Genomic DNA, 26,316 nt, shown 5'->3' with positions numbered 1-26,316 from the left:
CAAAAGAAACTTTAAAAACGTATCAAAAATGTGAAAATGATTTCTACTCCCTTATGATTTCTGGGTATGTTTCTTGTCTACGTTGTTATTATGAAAGTAACGCATAACATTAAACTCCAAAATAAGCTGAATTTATTCCGTACAGGAGGCAGAGTGCCCCTTATTTATTCACACCTCCAACTCAAGGTCGCAGAAACTTCGGAGGGTGCTCATTAGATCAGAAACTCAGAGTTTTTTTTTTAATTCCAAAGGGATTGGAGACCAACTAGCTGCGTGGGGTGATATTTTTCAGGTGAGGGGTGGTATTTACCGTGTTTTTTCCGGGGAAGGGTATGTTTTGTGGGGGCTTTTTCTACGGGGTGCATTTTCCAGGGGTAAGGTAAACGCCGGCCACAGAAAAGGGCAAGGAAAGATAAAAGATAGACCGCCAAAATCTTGAGATGCTCAAAACGAGGCATGCTCAATGCTGATAAAAACCCGAAAAGAACAGAAAGGTCTAACTACAAGAAAAAAGGAATTGTAACTAATAAAGTGAAGAAGAGAAGGGAAAAATCAGAATTGCTCGGCAAATAAACTAAAAGTAAGTAAAATCTAACCTGCATTAGGCTGGACTCTTCTTACCTGGATGGGGTTGGAGTAGCTTAAATACAATTGGTTTGTTTTTTTCCTGTGCTGAAGGGGAAATGGGGGTAAATTTATTTTTGGTTTTCTTTAAAAAAATATAGTTTCTAGTTTTCTTATTTCTTCTTGCTCTGTTCTTATTGTTCCATTCTTCTGGTTTCGTATTGCTTTCGCCTTTATTCTTTAGTTGTACTAATATAAACGAATAAATAAATCTTAAAACCAGTTCAGCTGAAGTTGAATATGCAAATAAAACTTAAAGCGAACAAAAATATTTTACTATTGTAGCATAAATGAAACGAAAAACGAACAAAAATTAAATAAATATTCAAAGCAAACAAATATACAAAATGTACTAATATAAATGAATAAATAAATCTTGAAACGAATATGCGAATCAAGATTGAAACGAACAAAAATCACTTCAAACAAGAGGATGGGTACTGCCTTCTTCCCTCACTGTGCAAGTCTAAAACCGACTGCGTCATTGGCGCTTTACTGAAAATGAATTACATTACAAATGTTTTTTAAATGCTTATTACAACATTGAAAATAAAAAGGAAATTACAGTAATATTAAATTTTGAAATAATGGGCTTTTCAGCAGATGATATCACATATCAAATATTTAGTTTAATCATATTTCTTCCCAAAACCGTTCACGACTCACTTAGTTTCACTACAAACAAAAATTTAGCTATTACCTCCTTCCCTAATTGTATAAATCTAAAGCCTACTGCATCATTGGCGCTTCATTGAAAGCGAATTAGTTACATTCAGATGCCTAATGGTGCAGAAATTTTAGCCCACTTCACCACTGCAGGTTTGGGTGGTTCTCCTCCATAAACAATTCCTTTTTTACCCACGAAAAATTCCACCATGGAAAGTTGTTTTCACATAAAAATCATCCCCCCTCCTCTTCAGGGGAATTCTTTCAAGACCATTTCATTCTAGCTGAAAATTTTACCCAGCAAATTTCTTGCGGATGACCTCAGGTGAATTTTTTTTTTAGCGCACTTTCATTTGAAAAAGGAATTTAATTTCTCATTGGTTTAAAAATTATACCGGTAATACCCCCCCCCCTCCCCGCCCTTGGTGTAGAGTTTTCCATCAAAAAGGCAGCAAAAATGTTTTTCCAGCAAACGTATTTTATCGGGGGGAGGGGAGGGGTACAAAAGAAACTTTAAAAACACATCAAAAATGTGTAGTTGATGTCTACTCTCTTAAGATTTCTGGGTATATTTCTTGTCTACGCTGTTATTATGATAGTAAAGAATAACATTAAACTCCAAAATGAGCTGAATTTATTCCGTACAGGAAGGGGATTGCCCTTTCTTGATCCACACCTCCACCTCAAGGTCGCAGAAACTTTAGAGTGTGCTCATTAGATCTGAAATTGAGAGTTTTAGTCCTTTTTTTTAAGTCCAAAGGAATTGACGACCAACCAGCTGCGTGGGGGTGATATTTTCCGGGTGAGGGGTCGGGGTATTTGCCGTGTTTTTTCTGGGATGCGGGTATTTTCTGTGGGGGACTATTTTCGCGGGGTATATTTTCCGGTGGGAAGGTAAACGCCGGCCACAGAAAAAGGACAAGGAAAGATAAAAGATAGACCGCTAACATCTTTAGATGCTCCAAACGAGGCATGCTCAATGCCGATAAAAACCAGAAAAGAACAGAAACGTCTAACAACAAGAAAAAAGGAATTGCAACTAATCGAGTGAAAAAGAGAAGGGAAAAATCAGAATTGCTCGGCATATAAACTAAAATTAATGAAATGAGATATGAGATATACATTTATTAAAAAAGAAAACAAACACTATTCGCCTTTCGCCTGCCAAGAAAGGCAATAAGCTTGAAAGGGTAAGCGAGGTTATCACTCTCAGCTAATTAAAACAACATTCATACCGAGCTACTCAATACACAAGAAACTCATCTGATGAAGGAATAAAAGAAAAAAAGAGAGAAAGAGGAAAAGAGAAGAAGTAGATAGAAAAAAAACCACGGAAACACCTTAAATAGAATGACAACCTGGAGATGGCTTGACATCAAATTCACTCACGAGATAAAAGAAACTTCTTTGCCCGTGACTTGAAAGCCAGAAACTAGGCGCATTTTTCACACGTTTGGGCAATATCTTCCAAACATGGGGACCATAATGGCGAATCACAAAAGATGCCCGAGTGGTGCTCCTAAACTCATGAGTTAAGTTATCAGCTTTTCTTGTATTATGATCATGACGGTCTCTATTAAAAGTAAAAAGATTTTCAAAGACAGGGGTGAGCAGCTGATTCAAATATTTATCCGAGAAAATCGCGACTTGGTAATCTCGAATTTGGGATACATCCATTAAATTATTCTTTTTAAAATGTTCATGAGCAGGAAGCTCATCAGAATCATCAAATTGCGAAAATAATTTTACGGCTCTATTCTGAAGTTTTTGTACTCTTTTGAAACATGTTACAAAATTACTTGCCCATATAGAGCATCTGTAGCTAATATATGGATAAAACATAGAAAAATAAATCATTTTTAGGATCTTTTTTGGGACTAAATTTTTAATTCTTCGCTTCACCCCAAGGCCTCTGCTTAATTTTTCAAGTATTGCACTTGAATGGTTTTTCCACGACAGGTTTTCATCAATTAAAAACCCCAAATACTTCGTTGTTGCTGCTCTCTTTATCACATTTTCTTGAACCGTGATATGGTCATTTCCAGCACTAGACGAAAGTCTAGAAAATATCATGAAAAAAGTTTTAGAAAAGTCTAGGGTTAACATATTTTGCTGAGAAAAAGTTAGAAAACATAGAAACTGCATAATTAATTTTATTATACAAAACATCAAGTGAAGGCGCTCCCAGAAAGAGCAAAGTGTCATATGCAAACAGGATGACACCAGCCTCTGACAGGTAATGTATCACTCGATCAATGAAAATTATGAAAAGTAGGGGTCCCAGGATTGACCCTTGTGGGACCCCGCACTCTATTTTCTTTTTTGAAGATAAAAATGACCCATTCTGAACTACCTGATACCGATTGTGTAGATATGATGAAAACCACTCCAGGCTTCAACCCTTCACCCCATTCGAATCAAGAGCTCGAATAAGCTCTGAGTGATCCACAGTATCGAACGCTTTTTCCATATCCAAAAACACAGCTGCGGGTATGAGACCAGCTTCAAATGCATCACTACTCCAATCAACCAATTTCAAAACTGCTATATTCGTAGATAGCCCTTTTCTGAACCCAAATTGATTCTCCATTAGAATTTTATTATTTTCAATATAATAACTTAACTGGGCATGTACCACTTTCTCATATAACTTAGAGAAAAATGGGAGAATAGATATAGGTCTTCGATTCGATGGGTCATCTTTTTTCCCTCCTTTATGAAGAGGATCCACTCTTGCAATCTTTAGTGCTTCCGTAATTAAAATCTAACCTGCATTAGGCTGGACTGTTTTTACCTGGGTGAGGATGGAGTAGCTTAAATACATTCGTTTTGATTTTTTTTGTGCAGAAGTGGGAATGGGGGTCAATTATTTTTGCTTCTCTTTAAAAAAAAAATATTGTTTATAGTTTTCTTATCTCTTCCTGCACTGTTATTGTTGTTCCGTTCTTCCGGTTTCGTATTGCTTTCGTTTTTATTCTTTTGTTATACTAATATAAACGAATAAATAAATCTTAAAACGAGTTAAGCTGAAATCTAATATGCAAATCAAGCTTAAAACGAACAAAAAGATTTTTCTATTGAAGCATTAGTGAAACCCAAAACGAACAGATATTAAATAAGCAATCAAAACAAACAAACATACAACATGTACTAATATAAATGATTAAACAAATCTTAAAACGAATAAATCTTCAAATAAATATGCGAATCAAAATTGAAACGAACAAAATCAAGAGTATGGGTACTGCCTTCTTCTCTAACTGTATAAGTCTAAAACCTACTGCGTCATTGGTGCTTTGCTGAAAATGAATTAAAATTTTTGGGCCCATTCCCCCACTTTTTATACTTTTTTTGAAGTTTATTTTTAAACATGATAATTTTATTTCAACTCTTTTTACATGACTTAGAATGACATAAAACATACTTAAAGCATAAAAAATTCACATTTAAGCTAGATTTCGTAACGTATGTAGATGTGTGTTGTCTGAAACCTATGATTTGGGTGCTTGGTTTACTATTTTGCACTTTTCTGAGCTAGGTTTCATAGCCTTTCATAGGTGTATGTTGTATGAAACCGATGATTAACTTTAATATTTTTTTTGGGAGGTTCGGGATGATCCAACGCCTCATAGGGTACATTTTTGCATTTTTTTAAATAAGGTTGGGTGTTAGTTTCAAGAAATACAAAAATCCACGTTTCAAATACATATGATTTTATTAATAATATTTGATATTTTAATAGAGTTGGATTTTAGTTTCAAGAAATAAGAACACCCACGTTTAAAATACATGTGATTTTATTAATAATATTTGATTTCTCAATAAAGTTGGGTTTTAGTTTTCAGGAATAAGAACACCAACGTTTAAAATACATGTGATTTTATAAATAATCTTTGATTTTTCAATAAAGTTGGATTTTTAGTTTTCAGAAATAAGAACATCCACGTTTAAAATACATTTGGTTTTATCAATAATATTTTATTTTTAATAAAGTTGGGATTTAGTTTTCAGAAATAAGAACATCCATGTTTAAAATACATCTGATTTTATGAATAATATTTGATTTTTTTTAGTAATTGGGTATATTTTAGCATATTTAAGTTTAATAGAGTTGGGTTTTAATTTTCAGAAATATGAAAATCCCAGTTTAAAATAAATCTGGTTTTATTAATAATATTTGATTTTCTAATAAAGTTGGAACCTCAACCTCCAAGGGTCCAATCTCTCCAACCTCCGAGGGTTCCCCTCCCTCCAACATTTTGGGCCCCTCCCTCCATTTCTTTTTACTTTTTTTTAATTTTTTTTGTACTTTTTTTAAAATAAAAAATTCAAATTTAAGCTATTTATATTTTTTTAACATGATAATTTATTTAACTTTTTTTTACATGTCTTAGACTGACATAAAACATACTTAAAGCATATAAAATTCCCCTTTAAGCTATATTTCTTAACGTCTGTAGATGTATGTTGTCTGAAACCTATGATTTGGGGTGCTTGGTTTACTATTTCGCACTTTTCTGACCTAGGTTTCTTAGCCTGTCGTAGTTGTATGTTGTCTGAAATCTATGATTTGGGATGTTTGGTTTTCTATTTTAGACTTTTCTTAGCTAGGTTTCTTAACCTTTCGTAGGTGTGTGTTGCATGAAACTTATGATTTGGGATGTCTAGTGTGCTATTTTGGACCTTTTTGAGCTAGATTTCCTAGCCTTTCGTAGGTGTATGTTATTGGGATTATGTTGGGATTTTTGGTTTACTATTTCGCATTTTTCTGAGCTAGGTTTCATAGGTGTTCATAGGTGTATGTTGTATGAAACCCATGATTAACTTAAATATTTTTGTGGGGTGGGGGGTGATCCAAGGCCTCATTGGGTACATTTTTCATATTTTTTTATAAAGTTGGGTTTTAGTTTTCAGAAATATGAACATCCCAGTTTAAAATACATCTGATTTTATTAATAATACTTGATTTTTTTTTAATAAAGTTGGGTTTTAGTTTCAAGAAATACGAACATCCACGTGTAGCATACATCTGATTTTATTAATAATATTTGATATTTTAGTAAAGTTGGGTTTTAGTTTTCGGAAAAAAGAAAACCCACGTTTAAAATTCATGTGATTCTATTAATACTATTTGATTTTTTAATAAAGTTGGGTTTTAGTTTTCAGATGTCAGAACACCCACATTTAAAATACATGTGATTATATTAATAGCATTTGATTTCTTTAAGTAAACTTGGGTTTTAGTTTTCAGAAATAAGAACGTCCACGTTTAAAATACATCTGGTTTTATTAATAATATTTGATTTTCTAATAAAGTTGGGACCTCAACCTCCAAGGGTCCCTCTCCCCAACCTCAAAGGGGTCTCCCCTCCAACTTTTAGGGCCCATCCCCCATTTTCTTATACTTTTTTTAAGTTAATTTTTTTAACTTTTTTAATTTTTTTTAACATGATAATTTCATTTCAACTTTTTTTACATGTCTTAGAATGACATAAACATACGTAAAGCATGAAAAATTTACATTTCAGGTTTTTTTTTTAGAATAATAATTTTATTTCAACCTTTTTTTAACATGTCTTAGAATGTCATAAAACATACTTAAAGCATAAGAAATTCACATTCAATCTAGATTTCTTAACGTTTGTAGATGTGTGTTGTCTGAAACCTATGATTTGGGGTGCTTGGTTTACTATTTCGCAAATTTATGACTTAGGTTTCTTAGCCTGTCGTAGGTGTATGATGTCTGAAATCTATGATTTGGGATGTTTGGTTTACTATTTTAGACTTTTCTTACTTAGGCTTCTTAACCTTTCTTAGGCGTGTGATGCATGCAACTTAGGATTCGGGATGTCTAGTATTCTAGCTCAGACTTTTCTGAGCTAGATTTTCTAGCCTTTCGTAGGTGTATGTTTTCTGAAACTTATGATTTGGGATACGAAAATCCACGTTTCAAATACATATGATTTTATTAATAATATTTGATATTTTAATAGAGTTGGAATTTAGTTTCGAGAAATAAGAACACCCACGTTTAAAATAAATGTGATTCTATTAGTAATATTTGATTTTTTAATAAATTCGGGTTTTAGTTTTCAGAAATAAGAACACCCACGTTTAAAATACATGTGATTTTATTAATAATATTTGATTTTTTTAATAAATTTGGGTTTTGGTTCTCAGAAATAAGAACATCCACGTTTAAAACACATCTGGTTTTATTAATAATCCTTGATTTTTAATAAAGTTGGGATTTAGTTTTCAGAAATAAGAACATCCATTTTTAAAATACATCTGTTTTTATTAATAATATTTTATTTTTTTAGTAATTGGGTGTATTTTAGCATATTTATTTTTAATAAAGGTGGGTTTTAATTTTCAGAAATATGAAAATCCCAGTTTAAAATAAATCTGGTTTTATTAATAATATTTGATTTTCTAATAAAGTTGAGACCTCAACCTCCAAGGGTCCCCTCTCTCTAGCCTCCGAGGGGTCTCCCCTCCAACCCTTAAGGCCCATCCCCCCATTTTTGTATATTTTTTTAAGTTAATTTTTTGAACTTTTTAAAATTTTTCTTTAACAAGATAATTTCATTTCAACTTTTTTTACATGTCTTAGAATGACATAAACATACTTAAAGCATAAAAAATTTACATTTCAGCTTTTTATTTTTTTTAGAATGATAATTTTATTTCAACTTTTTTTTAGCATGTGTTAGAATGTCATAAAACATACTATAAGCATAAAAATTCACATTCAATCTATATTTCTTAACGTTTGTAGATGTGTGTTGTCTGAAACCTATGATTTGGGGTGCTTGGTTTACTATTTCGCAAATTTATGACTTAGGTTTCTTAGCCTGTCGTAGGTGTATGATGTCTGAAATCTATGAATTGGGATATTTGGTTTACTATTTTAGACTTTTCTTACCTAGGTTTCTTAACCTTTATTAGATGTGTGATGCATGAAACTTAGGATTTGGGATGTCTAGTTTTCTAGCTCAGACTTTTCTGAGCTAGATTTTCTAGCCTTTCGTAGGTGTATGTTGTCTGAAACTTATGATTTGGGATAATTGGTTTACTATTTAGCACTTTTCTGAGCTAGGTTTCATAGCCGTTCATAAGTGTATGTTGTATGAAACCCATGATTAGCTTTAATCAATTTTTGGGGGGGGGGGGATGATCAAAGACCTCATTAGGTACATTTTTACATATTCTTTAGTAAAGCTGGGTTTTAGTTTTCAGAAATAAGAACACCCCAGTTTAAAATACATCTGATTTTATTAATAACATTTGATTTTTTTTTAATAAAGTTGAGTTTTAGTTTCAAGAAATACAAACATCCACGTTTAAAATACATATGATTTTTTAAATAATATTTGATATTTTAATAAAGTTGGGTTTTAGTTTTCGAAAATAAGAACACCCACGTTTAAAATACAAGTGATTCTATTAATAATATTTTATTTTTGATAAAGTTGGGTTTTAGTTTTCGGAAATAAGAACACCCACGTTTAAAATACAAGTGATTTTAATAATAATATTCGATTTTTTTAAATAAAGTTGGGTTTTAGTTTTCAGAAAAAAGAACATCCATTTTTAAAATCCATGTGATTTTATTCATAATATTTGCTTTTCTAATAAAATTGGGTTTTAGTTTTTAGGAATAAGATTATCTATGTTTAAAATACATCTAGTTCTATTAATAATATTTGATTTATTTTAATAAGTGGGTGCATTTTTGCATATAAAGTTTTTAAAATAAAGTTGGGTCTCAGTTTTCAGAAATATGAACATCAAAGTTAAAAATACATCAGATTTTATTAATAACTATTTATTGTGATTTTTTAATACAGTTGGGTTTTAGTTTCAAGAAATACGAACATCTACGTTTAAAATACATATGATTTTATTAACAATATTGGATATTTTAATAAAGTTGGGTTTTAGTTTTGAGAAATAAGAACACCCACGTTTAAAATACATGTGATTTTATTAATAATATTTGATTTTTTTAAATGTAATTGAGTTTTAGTTTTCTGAAACTTTATTAAAATATAATATTATTAATAAAATTAGATGTATTTTAAACTTGGGTGTTCTTATTTCTGAAAACTAAGACCCAACTTTATTTTTTTTTAAATTCATATTATTAATAAAATCAGATGTATTTTAAACTGGGATGTTCATATTTCTGAAAACTAAAACCCAACTTTATTCAAAAATAGAATATTATTAATAAAATAAGATGTATTTTAAACGTGGGTGTTCTTATTTCTGAAAACTAAAACCCAACCTTATTATAAAATATCAAATATTATTAATAAAATCAGATGTATTTTAAACGTGGATGTTTGTATTTCTGAAAACTAAAACCCAACTTTATTAAAAAAATCAAATATTATTAATAAAATGAGATGTATTTTAAACATGCATGTTCTTATTTCTGAAAAATAAAACCCCACTTTATTAGAAAATCAAATATTATTAATAAAAACAGAGTATTTTGAACATGGATGTTCTTATTTCTGAAAACTAGAGCCCCACTTTATTAGGAAATTAAATATTATTTTTAAAATCACATGTATTTTAAACGTAGGTGTTCTTATTTCTGAAAACTAACACCCAACTTTATTAAAAAATCAAATATCATTCATAAAATCACATGTATTTTAAACGTGGGTGTTCTTATTTCTGAAAACTAAAACTCAACTTTATTAAAAAAAATCAGGTGTTCTTATTTCCGAAAACTAGAACCCAACTTTATTGAAAAATCAAATATTATTAATAAAACCATATTTATTTTAAACGTGGGTGTCCTTATTTCTGAAAACTAAAACCTAACTTTATTCAAAAATAATCAAATATTATTAATAGAATCATATGTATTTTAAACGTGGTTCTTCATATTACCGAAAACTAAAACCCAACTTTATTGTAAAATCAAATATTATTAATAAAATCAGATGTATTTTAAAACGGGGGTGTTCATATTTCTGAAAACTAAAACCCAACTTTATTTTAAATAATCAAGTTTTCTTCATAAAATCACATGTATTTTAAACGTGGGTGTTCTTATTTCTGAAAACTAAAACCCAACTTTATTAAAAAATCAAATAATATTAATAAAATCATATGTATTTTTAACGTGTGTGTTCTTATTTCTGAAAACTAAAACCCAACTTTACTCAAATATAAAATATTATTAATAAAATTATATGTATTTTGAATGTAGATATTCGTATTTCTTGAATCTAAAACCCAACTTTATTAAATAAAAATCAAATGTTATTAATAAAATCATATGTATTTTAAACTAAGAAGCTCATATTTCTGAAAAATAAAACCCAACTTTATTTTTTTAAAATGCAAAAATGTACCCAATTATTAAAAGAAATCAAATATTATAAACAAAATCAGATGTAGTTTGAACATGGATGTTCTTATTTCTGAAAATTTAAACCCAACTTTATTAGAAAATCAAATATTATTAATAAAACCATATGTATTTTAAACGTGGACTTTCTTCTTTCTGAAAACTAAAACCCAACTTTATTTTTTTTAAATCAAATATTATTAATAGAATCACATTTATTTTAAACGTGGGTGTTCTTATTTCTGAAAACTAAAAACCAACTTTATTAAAAAAATCAACTATTATTAATAAAATCATTTGTATTTTAAACGTGGTTGTTCTTATTTCCGAAAACTAAAACCCAACTTTATTAAAATGTCAAATATTATTAATAAAATCATATGTATTTTAAACGTGGATGTTCGTATTTCTTGAAACTAAAACCCAACTTTATTAAAAAAAAAATCAAAGGTTATTAATAAAATCAAATTTATTTTAAACTGGGATGCTCTTATTTCCGAAAACTAAAACCCAACTTTATTAAAAAAATATGCAAAAATGTACCCAATGAGGCCTTGGATCATCCCCCACCTCCCAAAAAAAATATTAAAGTTAATCATGGGTTTCATACAACATATACCTATAAACGGCTATGAAACCTAGCTCAGAAAAGTGCAAAATAGTAAATCAAGCACCCAAATCATAGATTTCAGACAAAATACACCTACGAAAGGCTAGGAAATCTAGCTCAGAAAAGTCCAAAATAGCAAACGAGACATCCCAAATCATAGATTTCAGACAACATACACCTACGAAAGGCTAGGAAATCTAGCTCAAAAAGTCCAAAATAGCAAACTAGACATCCCAAATCATAAATTGCATTTATCACACACCTGCGAAAGGTGAAGAAACCTAGCTAAGAAAAGTCTAAAATAGTAAACCAAACATCCCAAATCATAGATTTCAGACAACATACACCTACGACAGGCTTAAATTCCTAGGTCAGAAAAGAGTGAAATAGTAAACCAAGCACCCCAATTCTAAGGTTTCAGACAACGCACATCTACAAACGTTAAAAAATCTAGTTTAAATGTGAATTTGTTATGCTTTAAGTATGTTTTTTGACATTCTAAGACACGTAAGAAAAAAGTTGAAATAAAATTATCATGTTAAAAAAAATAAAAAGCTTAAATGTGAATTTTTTATGCTTTAAGTATGTTTATGTCATTCTATGAAAAAAAAGTTGAAAAAAAAAGTTGAAATAAAAAAAGTTGAAATAACGATAAATAAAAGTTCAAATAGGGATAAAATCCTTTTAATAGACAGTGATGATAGAAATTCACAAAAATACCAGATATTTCGGTCACATATACAGTGAACGTCATCAGTAGTAAAACTACTGATGTTTTACTACTGATGACGGTCACTGTATATGTGACCGAAATATCTGGTATTTTTGTGAATTTCTATCATCACTGTCTATTAAAAGGATTTTATCCCTATTTGAACTTTTATTTATCGTCATGGAAAGGCAGTGTGGTCTCCGAAATTATCTAAGTTGAAATAAAATTATCATGTTAAAAAATAAATAAAAAAAAGTTCAAAAAATAAACTTGGAAAAAAAAGTATAAGAAAATGGGGGTATGGGATCCAAAAATTGAAGGGGGGACCCCTTTGAGGTTGAGGAGAGGGGACCCTTGGAGGTTGAGATCTCAACTTTATTAGAAAATCAAATATTATTAATAAAACCAGATGTATTTTACACGTGGACGTTCTTATTTCTGAAAACTAAAACCCAACTTTATTTTTTTTTTTAATCAAAGATTATTAATAAAATTACATATATTTTAAACTTGGGTTTCCTTATTTCTGAAAACTAAAACCCAACTTTATTAAAAAATCAAATATCATTCATGAAATCACATCTATTTTAAACGTGGGTGTTCTTATTTCCGAAAACTAAAACTCAACTTTATTTAAAATATCAAATATTATTAATAGAATCACATGTATTTTAAACGTGGGTGTTCTTATTTCCGAATACTAAAACCCACTTTATTAAAAAATCAAACATTATTAGTAAAATCATATGTTTTTTAAACTATGTTGTTCATATGTCTTGAAAATAAACCCAAACTTTATTAAAAAAAAATCAAATATAATAAATTAGATAATATGCGTTTTAACCAGGGATGTTCTTATTTCTGAAAACTAAAACCCAGCTTTAATAAAAAATATGTAAAAATGTACCTAATGAGGTCTTTGATCATCCCCCACCCCCCGAAAATTATTAAAGCTAATCATGGGTTTTCCTACAACATACACCTAACAACGCCTATGAAACCTAGCTCAGAAAAGTGCGAAATAGTAAACGAAGCATCCCAAATCATAGGTTTCAGACAACATACACCTAAAAAAGACTAGGAAATCTGGATCAGAAAAGTCCAAAATAGCAAACTAGACATCCCAAATCATAAGTTTCCTGCAACACACACCTACGAAAGGTTAAGATACCTAGCTAAGAAAACTCTAAAACAATAAACCAAACATCCCAAATCATAGATTTCAGACAACACACACCTACGACAGGCTTATAAACCTAGGTCAGAAAAGTGCGAAATAGTAAACCAAGCACCCCAAATCATAGGTTTCAGACAACACACATCTACAAATGTTGAGAAATCTAGCTTAAATGTGAATTTTTTATGCTTTAAATATGTTTTATGTCATTCTAAGACATGTAAAAAAGTTGTATAAAAAAAAGTATTTCTGAAAACTAAAACCCAACTTTATTAAAAAATAAAATATTATTAACAGAATGACATGTATTTTAAACGTGGTTGTTGTTATTTCTTGAAACTAAAACCTAACTTTATTTTAAAAAAATATACAAAAATGTCCCCAATGAGGCCTTGGATCATATACCGCCTCCCAAAATTTTTTTAAAGTTAATCATGTGTGAAACAACAAACACCTACGAAAGGCTATGAAACTTAGCCCAGAAAAGTGCAAAATAGAAAACCAAGCACCCAAATCATAGGTTTCAGACAACACACATCTACATACGTTAAGAAATCTAGCTTAAATGTGAATTTTTTATGCTTTAAGTATGTTTTATGTCATTCTAAGACCTGTAAAAAAAAGTTGAAATAAAATTATCATGTTAAAAAACTAAACATCAAAAAAAGTATAAAGAATGGGGGATGGGTCCAAAAAGTTGGAGGGAGGGGGACCCTCAGAGGTTGGGGAGAGGGGATTTGGATGTTGAGGTCCTTGGTGGCTATGGTCATTGTTGGTTGTGGTCCTTTATGGTTCAAATCCATGCCCATTTCACTAATCCCATATTGTTTACTTGTCTATTATAGCGACCACAGCTGAGATGTAAAGCTAGGTCAAGTCACATGTCTCAAACTGTTCCACCCCAAATAATCCCCTAAAATGTCAATTAATCTCTGACGTTTCCTTTGTTCTGGCCACTCTTCACAGATACATTTTAAATTCCCATGAAGCCTATTGATTTTTCTGTCATTAATTCTTACACAATCGTAGCTCTATAAGTTCAACATAATTCATGTCTGTATCAATTACACATCATCCTGTCTGGAAATTAAGGATAATATGTTACCAAGGAATGATCACGGGGTGAAATTGTGTCATGCTGAAATTCCAGGGAGTCTGTTGATGTCACTTAGTCCCGTATTTCTAGCTCCCTGATTGGTCTAGAAAGAGGCATGTGATCTTGTACCGGTCGTATTCAATGAGCGTGTGGCTGTGATGTCACTTCGCCCTTGATTGGATACACACCCTCTACTTACTTCTAATTTAAGGTCAATTTGGACGAATTCTTCCTACGTCATCACAAATCTAGATCGTTTTTTACACTGGAAAATTTTATTGTGCTGATTTTAAGAGGAAAACTTGGTGCTGTTTTTTAAAACTCGTATATATATATATATATAGGTTACACTTTGTACGAGATTAAGTGTGCTTCCGTTAAGGTAGGAAGGATAGGTCAGTGGTTGATTCAGTGCGGGGTCATGAGTTAAACAGGGTTGTATCTTGTCTTAGCTTAAATGGATAATTCTGATGAGCTATGACCTAAGGAACACAGCAAAGATTGTGTAAGAACATGGTACCAAATGAAAAAACTCTTCTAGTATTATATTATAAACTTGATTCCAGTATCCTAGATAAAAATACTGGTGAAATGAATGGATTTTTGAGGTTCCTTATTTTCAAATACTTTTACTAATGCGAACTGTTTCGAACTGGTTTTTGCAAGTTAATAGTTTATTGTGTGTCTGGATTCAGCAACAAAAATCTTAATTTATAAGGCTGTTCTAGAATATTTTCTGCTAAACAACAAAAAAAAATTCCCAATTTATTTTTTTTTTACTCTAAAGAAAGAGAATGTAATACCAACATTTTTTGAGAGAAAAATATATTTCAGGGATATTTCAGAAGCGACATTCTATAGTTTATTTTTTTACTTTTGAAATAGTTCCAGACATTTATACCAAGCACATCAAGCAAAAAAAAATACAGGCCAAACCAAACAAAAAAACGTTTCGGTGATTTCCCCTTTTCAAAGCCATTTTCTAATGTAACTTATTTTCTGCAAATTAATTGCTTATTGTATATCTGAATTTAGCATCAAAACTCTTAATTTACAAGCCTGCTCTAGAAAATTTCCTACTATGCCCAAAAAAATTCAAATTTTGCCTGTTTTTTCCTTTTTTTTTGCCTTAAAAATAGAGAATGTGATACCCAAACTTTATAAAACAAAAAGATATTTTGGCTATTCATGCTCAATGCTAAGAAGGTTAGAAGTTACATTTATATTTCTTATTTTACTTCTGAGTGGCTTCATATATGAAATTTATCAAATTTGTTTCAGAAACAAACCATAGGCAATCCTGCCTTGAAGCAATGCAGAAAGCAGCAGATCAACATCCATGGTTTGGCATTGAACAAGAATATGTTATTTTAGATCAAGACAACTATCCATTCGGCTGGCCCAAAAATGGATTCCCTGCTCCACAAGTAAATGTTGCTTTTTAGTCTATACCTGTGTTCACTCACAATCTAGGTCCCAATCTATTTGTAAAATGTTTTCTTTTTTTCCGCATTAGCGGCGCTTTGAATATATCATCTTGAAGCCGCACATGAAGCTGAATTTGTCATTTACTTGGGGAGGGAGAGAGGAACTTTTGATCTAAAATTCTGATATCAAAATGGCTAATACTCCCCTTTTACAACCAGCATTCACATAGTGTGTTTTCATTTTGTTCAATATCCTCTCAATGTTTCTTGAAAGTTGTGACTTGTATGACTAGTGGCACTCTTAAGTGGTTGTAGTCATAAGTAGTCAAAGTCGCATGAAGTCATAGCCACTGTCAGAATTAGTGTCAATCACAGTCGCAATCATAGGTAGTCTTAGCAGACGTCGCAAGTAGTCACAGTACTTGCAAGTAGTCGTAAGAAGTCGCAGTCGTAGTTTCAAACAGTCATATTTGCATGTAGTTATAGATGCAATCATAGTAGTAGTAGCAAAAGTGGTCCTGAAAGGCTTAAGGTAATTGAACCTTTTGACCAGTTTTGACAAACAATTTTTTTTTGTTTCAAGGGCAAGTGGAGAAGGGACTACCTGCCCACCGATTAAATATAGACATCCCGCTGACAATGCCCTGAAAGTATCAAAGTATTATCCTTAGACGTCCCTGGGAAACTACTGACACGCCTTTTTGACTTCTAGCGTGCACAAAGCATGTTCTGGTTCTGTTCAATACGCCTTCGGCATTTTCTGAAAGTAGTCACAAGTACGATTAGTTGCAGGCGCTAGTGGCTGCAGACATTGAAATGAGTATTCCGTGTCTCAGTTGTAAGTAGTTGTAGTCAAAGTCACAAGTAGTGAGAGTTCCTAGTAGTCGCCGTCACAAGTAATTTTAACTGCAGTCTCAAGCAGTCAAAGTTGTAGTCACAGAAGCAGTAGCAGCAGTAGTAAACATTTCAAGTTACCCATTCTTAAGATATTGCTTGTACGCCTTTTTGATAAACTGGAATGTATATAGTATATTTTTATTTAGTTAAATATACTCCTGAACGTTCCTTGAAATTTCACATCAGTACCCATTGTCTTTTCGGACACCCACGATTATATAATCTCCATTCTTCCACTGATAAAACACACGTGTAAAAAATGGGCAAATTGAATAGTTTATGTTCCTAACCACGGAGACTGTGGGGGCTCGACATGCCCAGAGGTATAATTTATAGATATTTTTGACTATTTTGACAAAATCGCCTCTTAAAATTTCCTTGAGTTTGGTGAAAGGGCATCTAAAAAGGACAAGAGGAGGGGGCTGACTTTCCTCCGATCACTCCTTATAAACCACTTCAACATGCCCTGAGCGTTTCAAGTTAAAGTTCTCAGCCACTCCTTAGACATTGCTGTTATGCCCCCTTGACCCCCATCTTGCATAAAGTGTGTTTTGACTTTTTTCAACATCTCCTGAAGGTTTTACCTTAATTCCCTAAGTTTTTTGGACACCCAGGATCAAACATATTCCCTCTTTCCAATAGCAAACCTTATAAATAAATAATGGGTGACTTGCATTAGTTACAGCTTAGAGTATAAGGTTCCTTGTTCCTGTGGCTCTAGGGCATAGTTATTTGACCTTTAGACTATTTTGAGCAAGATGGATAATTCAAAATTTAGATTGAATGTCTTTGGGAAAAGGTAGCTAAAAAGGGCAAGGAAGAGGGACTAGCTGCCCTTCGATTAATTTTCACCATTCTCCTCAACATGCCCTGAAAGTTTCAATTTAACACCCTCCGTTATTCCTTAGATATTGCTGGTATGCCCTTTGAAGACCAAGAGGTACATATCTAATTTCGTTTGACAATCTCCTGAACATTTCTTTAAAATTTGACTTTAATACCCTAAGTCTTTGTGGAGGATATACAATGCACTCTGAAAAAATTACGAAATTAAACAGTTTACCAGAAGAACACTGGGTAACTAAGGCTCAACCCTGCCCGAGTCACGAGGAACAAACTACCTTTGCGGCCTTGTCGATGCATTACGAGGAGATTATTTTCGTGCGGTTTGAGGAATCTCCGGAACACTTCTGTCAAAAAATCAAAAATGAAACAAACGTAATTCAGAGTCTCGGGAGGAGTCCCAATGCAAATTGGAGGAGCTTGGCCATAAATGATAGAAACAGGTAAATATACCGTGAATGAATAAAATGAAGAACTAAAACCAAAAGCTAAAAAATGTTAGAAGAATAGTGAAGGAACTAATTTTGGAAAATACTACTGGGACTTATGAATGTATTTAAAAGAAAAGAAGCAAAGAAATGGGAAGGCTAGCAGAGGATTATGTCAATATTAGTAAATATGCATCAAATACAACACTTACAAAACTGGAGTGGTCGTTCACCCAAAGAAGAAAGTAGATTCTGACAAAAACAAATGGAAGCTGCTTGTTACCAATGTATATCCGCGGGGCATTTTGCCAAAAAGTGCTCCAATAGAGGTGATCAGACAGCCCATCAAACAGCAGCTTTAGTTATGGCCCATAATAACAAAATAATTCATCCGTTTGAGAATCATACAAAGTTCACAGAAAATTAAATGGATAGTTATTAGAAATTGCCATTGATTCTTGTAGCTATCAAGCTTGGTTGTGGACTAGAACAGAGATTTACCATATCGATACAGGTGCAAAAGTATATTATTATGAAGATAAGCCCCTTTGCCTAACAGCTCTTTAAAAAATAGAAATTGCAAAGAAAAATGGTAAAGTTAAAATAAGCCTTGTGCCTACTCTTGCAGTAGGCGTTCTTGTGTGCGACGGGAAAGAACTTTGAAAATTATGAATGTCTCAGTTCTACAAGTGATTTCTATAACAGCGGTGAAGGGTCTGGTATCCTGTAGGTGAGTTTCGGAGACGCAAATGGCTAAGCCATCCTATCTTGATAATGAGACACGTAATATTCAAGTCCAAATTAGAATGGTAAGGAAAATCGTCGTTTTCTATGTAACCTCTTCAGGACTGACAAAGTTCAGACCTTATATTACAAAGTTGATCCACTGAGTATGCCAGACAAGGCTGAACAAAATTTAGGGTGCATACTTTTCCTCAAAAAATCGGAGAAATTAGAGTTCAACTTAAAAACCCAATGTGACGATTTATTTATTTCTTTGACAAAATTAAAGAGAACTAAAAGAGACAAAAGAAGTGGACAACTAAGCTACGATCAAAAATTTCGTATGAGGTTGAAGGTAGTTTTATTAGAGATATATGTAAAGCAAAGCATATATTAAATACGTAATCTAACCTTACCTAGGTACCTGTCTTTGCCCCTTCAACCCCAAAAAACTAAAGTTTAAATATTTTTCACGAAGTGAGCAATACAGTAGGCAGAAGAAACCCGTTTTTCATTAGGATCTTTGAGATTCTATATCTCATTCCATCTTCTTGTGCATTCCCATTTGAATATAGTTTGATTAGATTTAGTGAGAAAGTGGAGAAAAGAGTAGGTGAAAAAGAATTGCAGGAAAGCGAGATAGTTCAAAGAATCTGTTTGCGTTGGTAGACAATAAAATTTCAGGCAAATTTAACTTTTTAGCTCAAAATTGCAAGAGGAGAAAAGAGCTAAAGGAGAAGAAGGAGACCTTTGTATTCTTTAAAAAAAAACCAGAAATGATCGGGAGGTAGACTCGGAAGGACTACTATTTGTCTTAGAAAAATTGGGTTGCGAGAGAAGGGTAGAGAGAGAAGCAAGGATAGGATTTTCTTATATATGCTTGTGAATGCTGCTTATTAAGGAAGGTTTCTTTTGTTGTATAAGAAAACAAGGACGTCATGAAACAGAACATTCTGATTTGTGTTGTGGATTTTTATCTTAATGGAAATTTCATTATTTATGGAGCTTTAGTTGAGGCTTATACGCAGAGGTGCCATGTCGTGACATGAAATTCTCAAGCAGGTTGGCAAAAAAACGAAAAAAAACCCACTAAGAATCCATGTAACAATATTTCTTTCTAAATTTATACCTCTGAAGTTGTTTATAGTCTAATCAAATTACCTTGAATGTTTCACACTTATCAGAGAAAACAATGTTTGGACTATCATTGCGGCTTAGAAGTCGATGCAAACCATTTTTTTAAAATTTTTTTCATTTGACTCTCATATCCATGGCTTGTAGGTCGCAATCTGATCAGAGACAGAATAAATTTGGGCCTATTTTGGGCGTCACAAATCAGTAAAACCTTTTCCCCATAGTTTTTTTCCTTATCCTCTGTCAATATGCCCTGTTAGTCCCAGCCAATCTGGAAAAACAAACTCTATTGGTTTGTTTCGGAACGACAACCAATCCAGCCAAACTAAACCAGCCAATCCAGAACATTTTTGTTTTCATGAATGTCAGTAGGGAGACCATAATGAATATGAAGGGGACTCCATATATGGGCATAGAATACTGACGGAAGCTTACAACATTGCCGGATAAGAAAGGAACTATTTGGTACTTTAAAGCACCTTTTTTAAGGTCGATTTATTTGTTGTTTCTAGGTGTAATGACTCCGGGGCGAAGTTTGCACATGCTTATTAACGGGAACAATGTATTGATCGACTCGAGGGGAAGTGGATTTCTGAGAAATTGATTACATAATCGACTTGGGCGAAAGGAGAAGTAGATCTCTGAGAAATTGATTACATAATCGTCTAGGACAAGAGGGGAAGTGGATTTCTGATAAATTGATTTGCATAATCGACGGTGAATTATTGATTCATGAAAGGTGAATTAAGAAACATTATGGCTTCTTTGATCTTTAGGTCTGAGGGATAAATGGTCTTTAGTGACAGAGATAAATTGATATTCTATTTTTAAATATGGCTTCTTTGATCGTTAGGTCTGAGGGATAAATGGTCTTTAGTGACCGAGATAAATTAATATTCTATCGAAGCCATAATAGTGTAGCTAGGAACACCTATGAGATGAGGAGATTAACGTGGGAAATGGTTTCATGGGAATTTCAAATGTGACAGCACAGGAATGCCAAAACAAAAGAAAAACGCAGAAATTATGTTTAGGGATTATTTTGGTGAAACCGTTTGAGAAATTTTAGGGGATTATTTCGGCGAAACCGTTTTAGACATTTTAGAAGATGATTTAGGCGAAACAGTTTGAGACATTTTAGAAGATGATTTAGAAGATTATTTGGGGTGAAACTCTGTGGTCGTTTCAATACACAAGTTCCATTTGAAATATGTTGTGAGGTCCCCTTCCCCAGACCCAAAGGCCTCCCACCCCAGCCCCAAAGGGCTCTCCAGGCCCCAAAGGCAACCCCGGTGCTCCCAAAGACCCCCGGCACCCCAAAGGGCCCCCAGACACCCCCTGGGCCCCCCCAGGCCCTCCGGGCCCCAAAACACCCCCAAACGCCCCGAACCCCTAAAGGCCCCGAAATTCACCTGAGCCCCCCGGACCCCAAAAGAACCCCGGGCCCCCAAAGGCCCCCCGAGCCCCCAAAGGCCCCCGAGCCCCCAAAGGCCCCCCGAGCCCTGAAAGGCCCCCCTGCGCCCCTAAAGGCCCCCTGGGTTCCCCTAAGAGCCTCCCTCCCAATTTTTTTAATACTTTTTTTGTGCACTTGAGACACAGAAGGGCCCCCAAATTTAAAAAGGCCTTATTATATCTTTTCAGAACAAGTTCCTTTCTTACCGTCCGTCCTAAACCAATTTTACATGTTGAAGTACTCATCTTTTTCACTCCCAACTTTACTTTAAAACTCTTTGAATACCCCAACACCAAGCAATACTTTTCAAAAGGGTTTATTATATCTCTTCAGAACAAGTTCTTTACGTAATGTCATTCCTAAACCCATTTTACAAGTTGAAGTACTTATCTTTTTCACCCACAACTTTACTTTACAACTTTTTGCACACCCCAAAATAAAGCAATACTTTTTAAAAAGCTTTATTATATCTTTTCAGAACAAGTTCTTTATGTAATGTCCTTTCCTAAACCAATTTTACAACTTGAAGTACTCATCCTTTTCGCCACAGCTTTACTTTACGAATTAATGCATACCCCAACATCAAGAATTACTTTTCAAAAAGGCTCTATTATATCTTTTCAGAACAAGTTCTTTACGTAATGTCCTTCCTAAACCAATTTTACAACTTGAAGCACTCATCTTTTTCACCAAAACTTTACTTTACGGCTTTTAGCATACCCCAACGGCTTTTAGCAACATCTTTTTCACCCACAACTTTACTTTACAACTTTTTGCACACCCCAACATCAAGCAATACTTTTCAAAAGGCTTTATTATATCTTTTCAGAACAAGTTCTTTACGTAATGTCCTTTCCTAAACCAATTTTACAACTTGAAGTACTCATCCTTTTCGCCACAACTTTACTTTACGACTTAATGCATACCCCAACATCAAGCAATACTTTTCAAAGGCATTATTATATCTTTTCAGAACAAGTTCTGTACGTAATGTTATTCCTAAACCAATTTTGCAACTTGAAGTACTCATCCTTTTCACCCACAACTTTACTTTACGGCTCTTTGCATACCCCAACACCAAGCAATACTTTCAAAAGGCTTTATTATATCTTTTCAAAACATGTTCTTTACGTAATATCCTCCCTAAACCAATTTTACAACTTGAAGTACTCATCCTTTTCACCCACAACTTCACTTTATGGCTTTGTGAATAAACCAACACCAAGAAATACTTTCAAAGACTTTATTATATCTTTTCGGAACAAGTTCTTTTCTTAATGTCCCTCCTAAACCAATTTTAAAAGTTGAAGTACTCATCCTTTTCACCCATAACTTTACTTTATGGCCTTTTGCACACCCAGACACTAAGCAATACTTTTCAAAAGGCTTTTTTATATCTTTTCAGAACAACTTCTTTACGTAATGTCCCTTCTAAACCAATTTTACAAGTTGAAGTACTCATCCTTTTCACCACAACTTTACCTTACGTCTTTTTTACATACCCCAACATCAAGCAATACTTTTCAAAAGGCTTTATTATATCTTTTCAGAACAAGTTCTTTTCTTAATATCCTTCATAAACCAATTTTACAACTTGAAGTACTCATCTTCTTCACCCACAACTTTACTTGACGGCTTTTTGCATACCCCTACATCAAGCAATACTTTTCCAAATGCTTTATTATATCTTTCCAGGACAAGTGCTTTGCTTAATATTCTTCCTAAACCCATTTTACATGTTGAAGTACTCATCTTTTTCACCCACAACTTTACTTTTCAGTTCCGATTTTTATCAAAGAGATGAAAAAATCAAAAGTTCTGCTCCAGATTTTTCCGTAGAAGATAGGAAAAGTTATACTTTGATCATGAATATTCGTCATGAAGATAAGGAACTCCACTTTAATTCTGAGTTTCCTCGAAGAAGTGCAAAATATTCAAGTGCTCTTCTGAATTTTATTAAAGAAGAGAAAAAAAGTTAGCTCAATTCTGAATTTTACCAATGAAAATGAAAAAGCTTCCATTTCAGTTCTTAATTTCTCAAAGACAAAAAAAATTTAAAGTTCAGTTCTAAATATTTCCGTAGAAGATAGGAAAAGTTATACTATGATTGTGATTTGAAAGTTATACTATGATTTTGATTATTTTCCATGAAGATAAAAGGTGTGACTTTAATTATAAATTTTCTTAAATTCAGTTTCGATTTTTCTCAAAGAGATGAAAAAATTTAAAGTTATGTTCCAAATTTTTCATAGAAGATAGAAAAAGTTATGCTTTGATCATGAATTTTCACCATGAAGATAAGTAGCTCTACTTTAATTCTGTGTTTTCTAAATGAAGTGCAAAATGTTCAACTTCTCTTCTGAATTTTCTTAAAGTAGAGAAAAAAAGTAAGCTCAATTCTGAAATATACCAATGAAAATGAAAAAAGCTTCCATTTCAGTTCTTAATTTCTCAGAGACATAAAAAATTTATAGTTAAGTTCAAAATTTTTCCGTAGAAGATATGAAAAGTTATACTATGATTGTGATTATTTTCCATGAAGATAAAAAGTTTCACTTTAATTCTAAATTAAAAAATTTAAAACCAGCTGTCCTATAAAAACCACAAGAAATTTAAAACCAGCTGTCCTATAAATAGGACAGTGGGCCGTAACGGGTTAAAGAAGAGAAAAAAAGTTAGCTCAATTCTGAAATTTACCAATGAAAATGAAAAAAGCTTCCATTTCAGTTCTTAATTTCTCAGAGACATAAAAAATTTAAAGTTCAGTTCTAAATTTTTCCGTAGAAGATAGGAAAAGTTATACTATGATTGTGATTATTTTCCATGCAGATAAAAAGTTTCACTTTAATTCTAAATTTTCTTAAATTCAGATCCGATTTTTCTCAAAGAGATGAAAAAATTTAAAGTTCTGTTCCAAATTTTTCATAGAAGATAGAAAAAGTTATACTTTGATCGTGAATATTCGGCATGAAGATAAGGAGCTCCACTTTAATTCTGAGTTTTCTCGAAGAAGTGCAAAATGTTCAAGATCTCTTCCGAATTTTCTTAAAGAAGAGGAAACAAGTTAGCTCAATTCTGAATTTTACCAATGAAAATGAAAAAAGCTTCCATTTCAGTTCTTAATTTCTCAAAGACATAAAAAATTTAAAGTTCAGTTCTAAATTTGTCCGTAGAAGATAGGGAAAGTTATACTATGATTGTGATTATTTTCCATGAAGATGAAAAGTTTCACTTTATTTCTAATTTTTCTTAAATTCAGTTCCGATTTGCCTCAAAGAGATAAAAAAATTTAAAGTTCTGTTCCAAATTTTTAATAGAAGATAGAAAAAGTTATACTTTGATCATGAATATTCACCTTGAAGATAAGGAGCTTCACTTTAATTCTGAGTTTTCTCGAAGAATTGCAAAATGTTCAAGTTCTCTTCTGAATTTTCTCAAAGAAGGAAAAAATTTAGCTAAGTTCTAAATTTTACCAATGAAAATGAAAAAAAGCTTCCACTTCAGTTCTTAATTTCTCAAAGACATAAATAATTTAAATTTCAGTTCTAAATTTTTCCGTAGAATATAGGAAAAGTTATACTATGATTGTGATTATTTTCCATGAAGATAAAAAGTTTCACTTTAATTCTAAATTTTCTGAAATTCAGTTCCAATTTTTCTCAATGAGATGAAATAATTTTAATTTCTGTTCCATATTTTTCATAGAAAATATAAAAAGTTATTCTTTGTTTATGAATATTCGCCATGAAGATAAGGAGCTCCATTTTAATTCTGAGTTTTCTCAAAGAAGTGCAAAATGTTCAAGTTTTCTTCTGAATTTTCGTAAAGAAGAGAAAAAGAGTTAGCTCAATTCTGAAATTTACTAATGAAATGGAAAAAAGCTTCCATTTCAGTTCTTAATTTCTCAGAGACATAAAAAATTTAAAGTTCTGTTTTAAATTTTTCCGTAGAAGATAGGAAAAGTTATACTATGATTGTGATTATTTTCCATGAAGATGAAAAGTTTCACTTGAATTCTAAATTTTCTTAAATTGAGTTCCGAATTTTCTCAAAGAGAGGAAAAAATTTAAAGTTCTGTTCCAAATTTTTCATAGAAGATAGGAAAATTTATACTTTGATCGTGAATATTCGTCTTGAAAATAAGGAGCTCCACTTTAATTCTGAGTTTTCTCAAAGAAGTGCAAAATGTTCAAGTTCTCTTCTGAATTTCCTTAAAGAAGAGAAAAAGTTAGCTCAATTCTGAATTTTACCAATGAAAATGAAAAAAAGCTTCCATTTCAATTCTTAATTTCTTAAAGACATAAAAAATTTAAAGTTCTGTTCCATATTTTTAGTAAAAGATAGAAAAAAGTTATACTTTGATCGTGAATATTCACCATGAAGATAAGGAGCTCCACTTTAATTCTGAGTTTTCTCGAAGAAGTGCAAACTGTTCAAGTTCTCTTCTGAATTTCCTTAAAGAAGAGAAAAAAGTTAGCTCAATTCTGAAATTACCAATGAAAACAAAAAAAGCTTAAAAAATTTAAAGTTCTGTTCCAAATGTTTCATAGAAGATAGAAAAAAGTTATACTTTGACCGTGAATATTCACCATGAAGATCAAGAAGTGCAAAATGTTCAAGTGCCATGAAGATAAAAATTTCTACTTTAATTCTAAATTTTCTCAATGAAGTGCAAAGTGTTCAAGTTCTCTTCTAATTTTTCCAAGAAAATAAAAAGGTTCCACTTCAGTTCTGTTTTTTTCATATAAATAAATAAATATTAATAAATAAATCGAAACATTTCTCCATGTTTAAGTTATGTTAGGTTAGCTTATCATGAGCGCTCGTGATAAGCTAACATAACCTAACCTAACTTAAACATGGAGAAATGTTTCTATTTATTTATTAATATTTATTTATACCTAACCTAACCTATAGTTTTGGGGGTTAGATGAACGAGCTTGAAAGATTGTCTTTAATAATAGAACGACGCACTCAAATTCTAATTTAAAAATTTGAGGGGTAAATCCATAAGACAAAGGAGCTAAAATTTAATATAAAATTAGAACAGAACTTTAAATTTTTCATCTCTTTGAGAAAAAACCAGAACTGAAGTGGAACCTTTTTATTTTCTTGGAAAAATTAGAAGAGAACTTGAACATTTTGCAATTCAT

At 32.1% G+C, this 26,316-nt stretch overlaps 1 protein-coding gene across 1 annotated transcript in view; it reads left to right on the top strand.

The window, feature by feature from the left end:
- Window positions 1-26,316, top strand: part of LOC148943370 (glutamine synthetase-like) — a 92,130-nt gene that overhangs the window by 20,267 nt on the left and 45,547 nt on the right. The window contains exon 4 of the mRNA XM_089101616.1: window positions 15,540-15,685. Within this exon, the coding sequence (XP_088957742.1) occupies window positions 15,540-15,685 (146 nt within the window). The remainder of the gene's footprint in view (window positions 1-15,539; window positions 15,686-26,316) is intronic.

Source organism: Artemia sp. Qi Xiang Cuo, chromosome 15 (genome assembly GCF_049724085.1).
Source record: "Artemia sp. Qi Xiang Cuo chromosome 15, ASM4972408v1, whole genome shotgun sequence".
In the NCBI taxonomy this organism is placed as follows: domain Eukaryota; kingdom Metazoa; phylum Arthropoda; class Branchiopoda; order Anostraca; family Artemiidae; genus Artemia; species Artemia sp. Qi Xiang Cuo.
The sequence above is the reverse complement of the archived record's forward strand: the minus strand, read 5'-3'. Positions and strand labels throughout refer to the sequence as shown.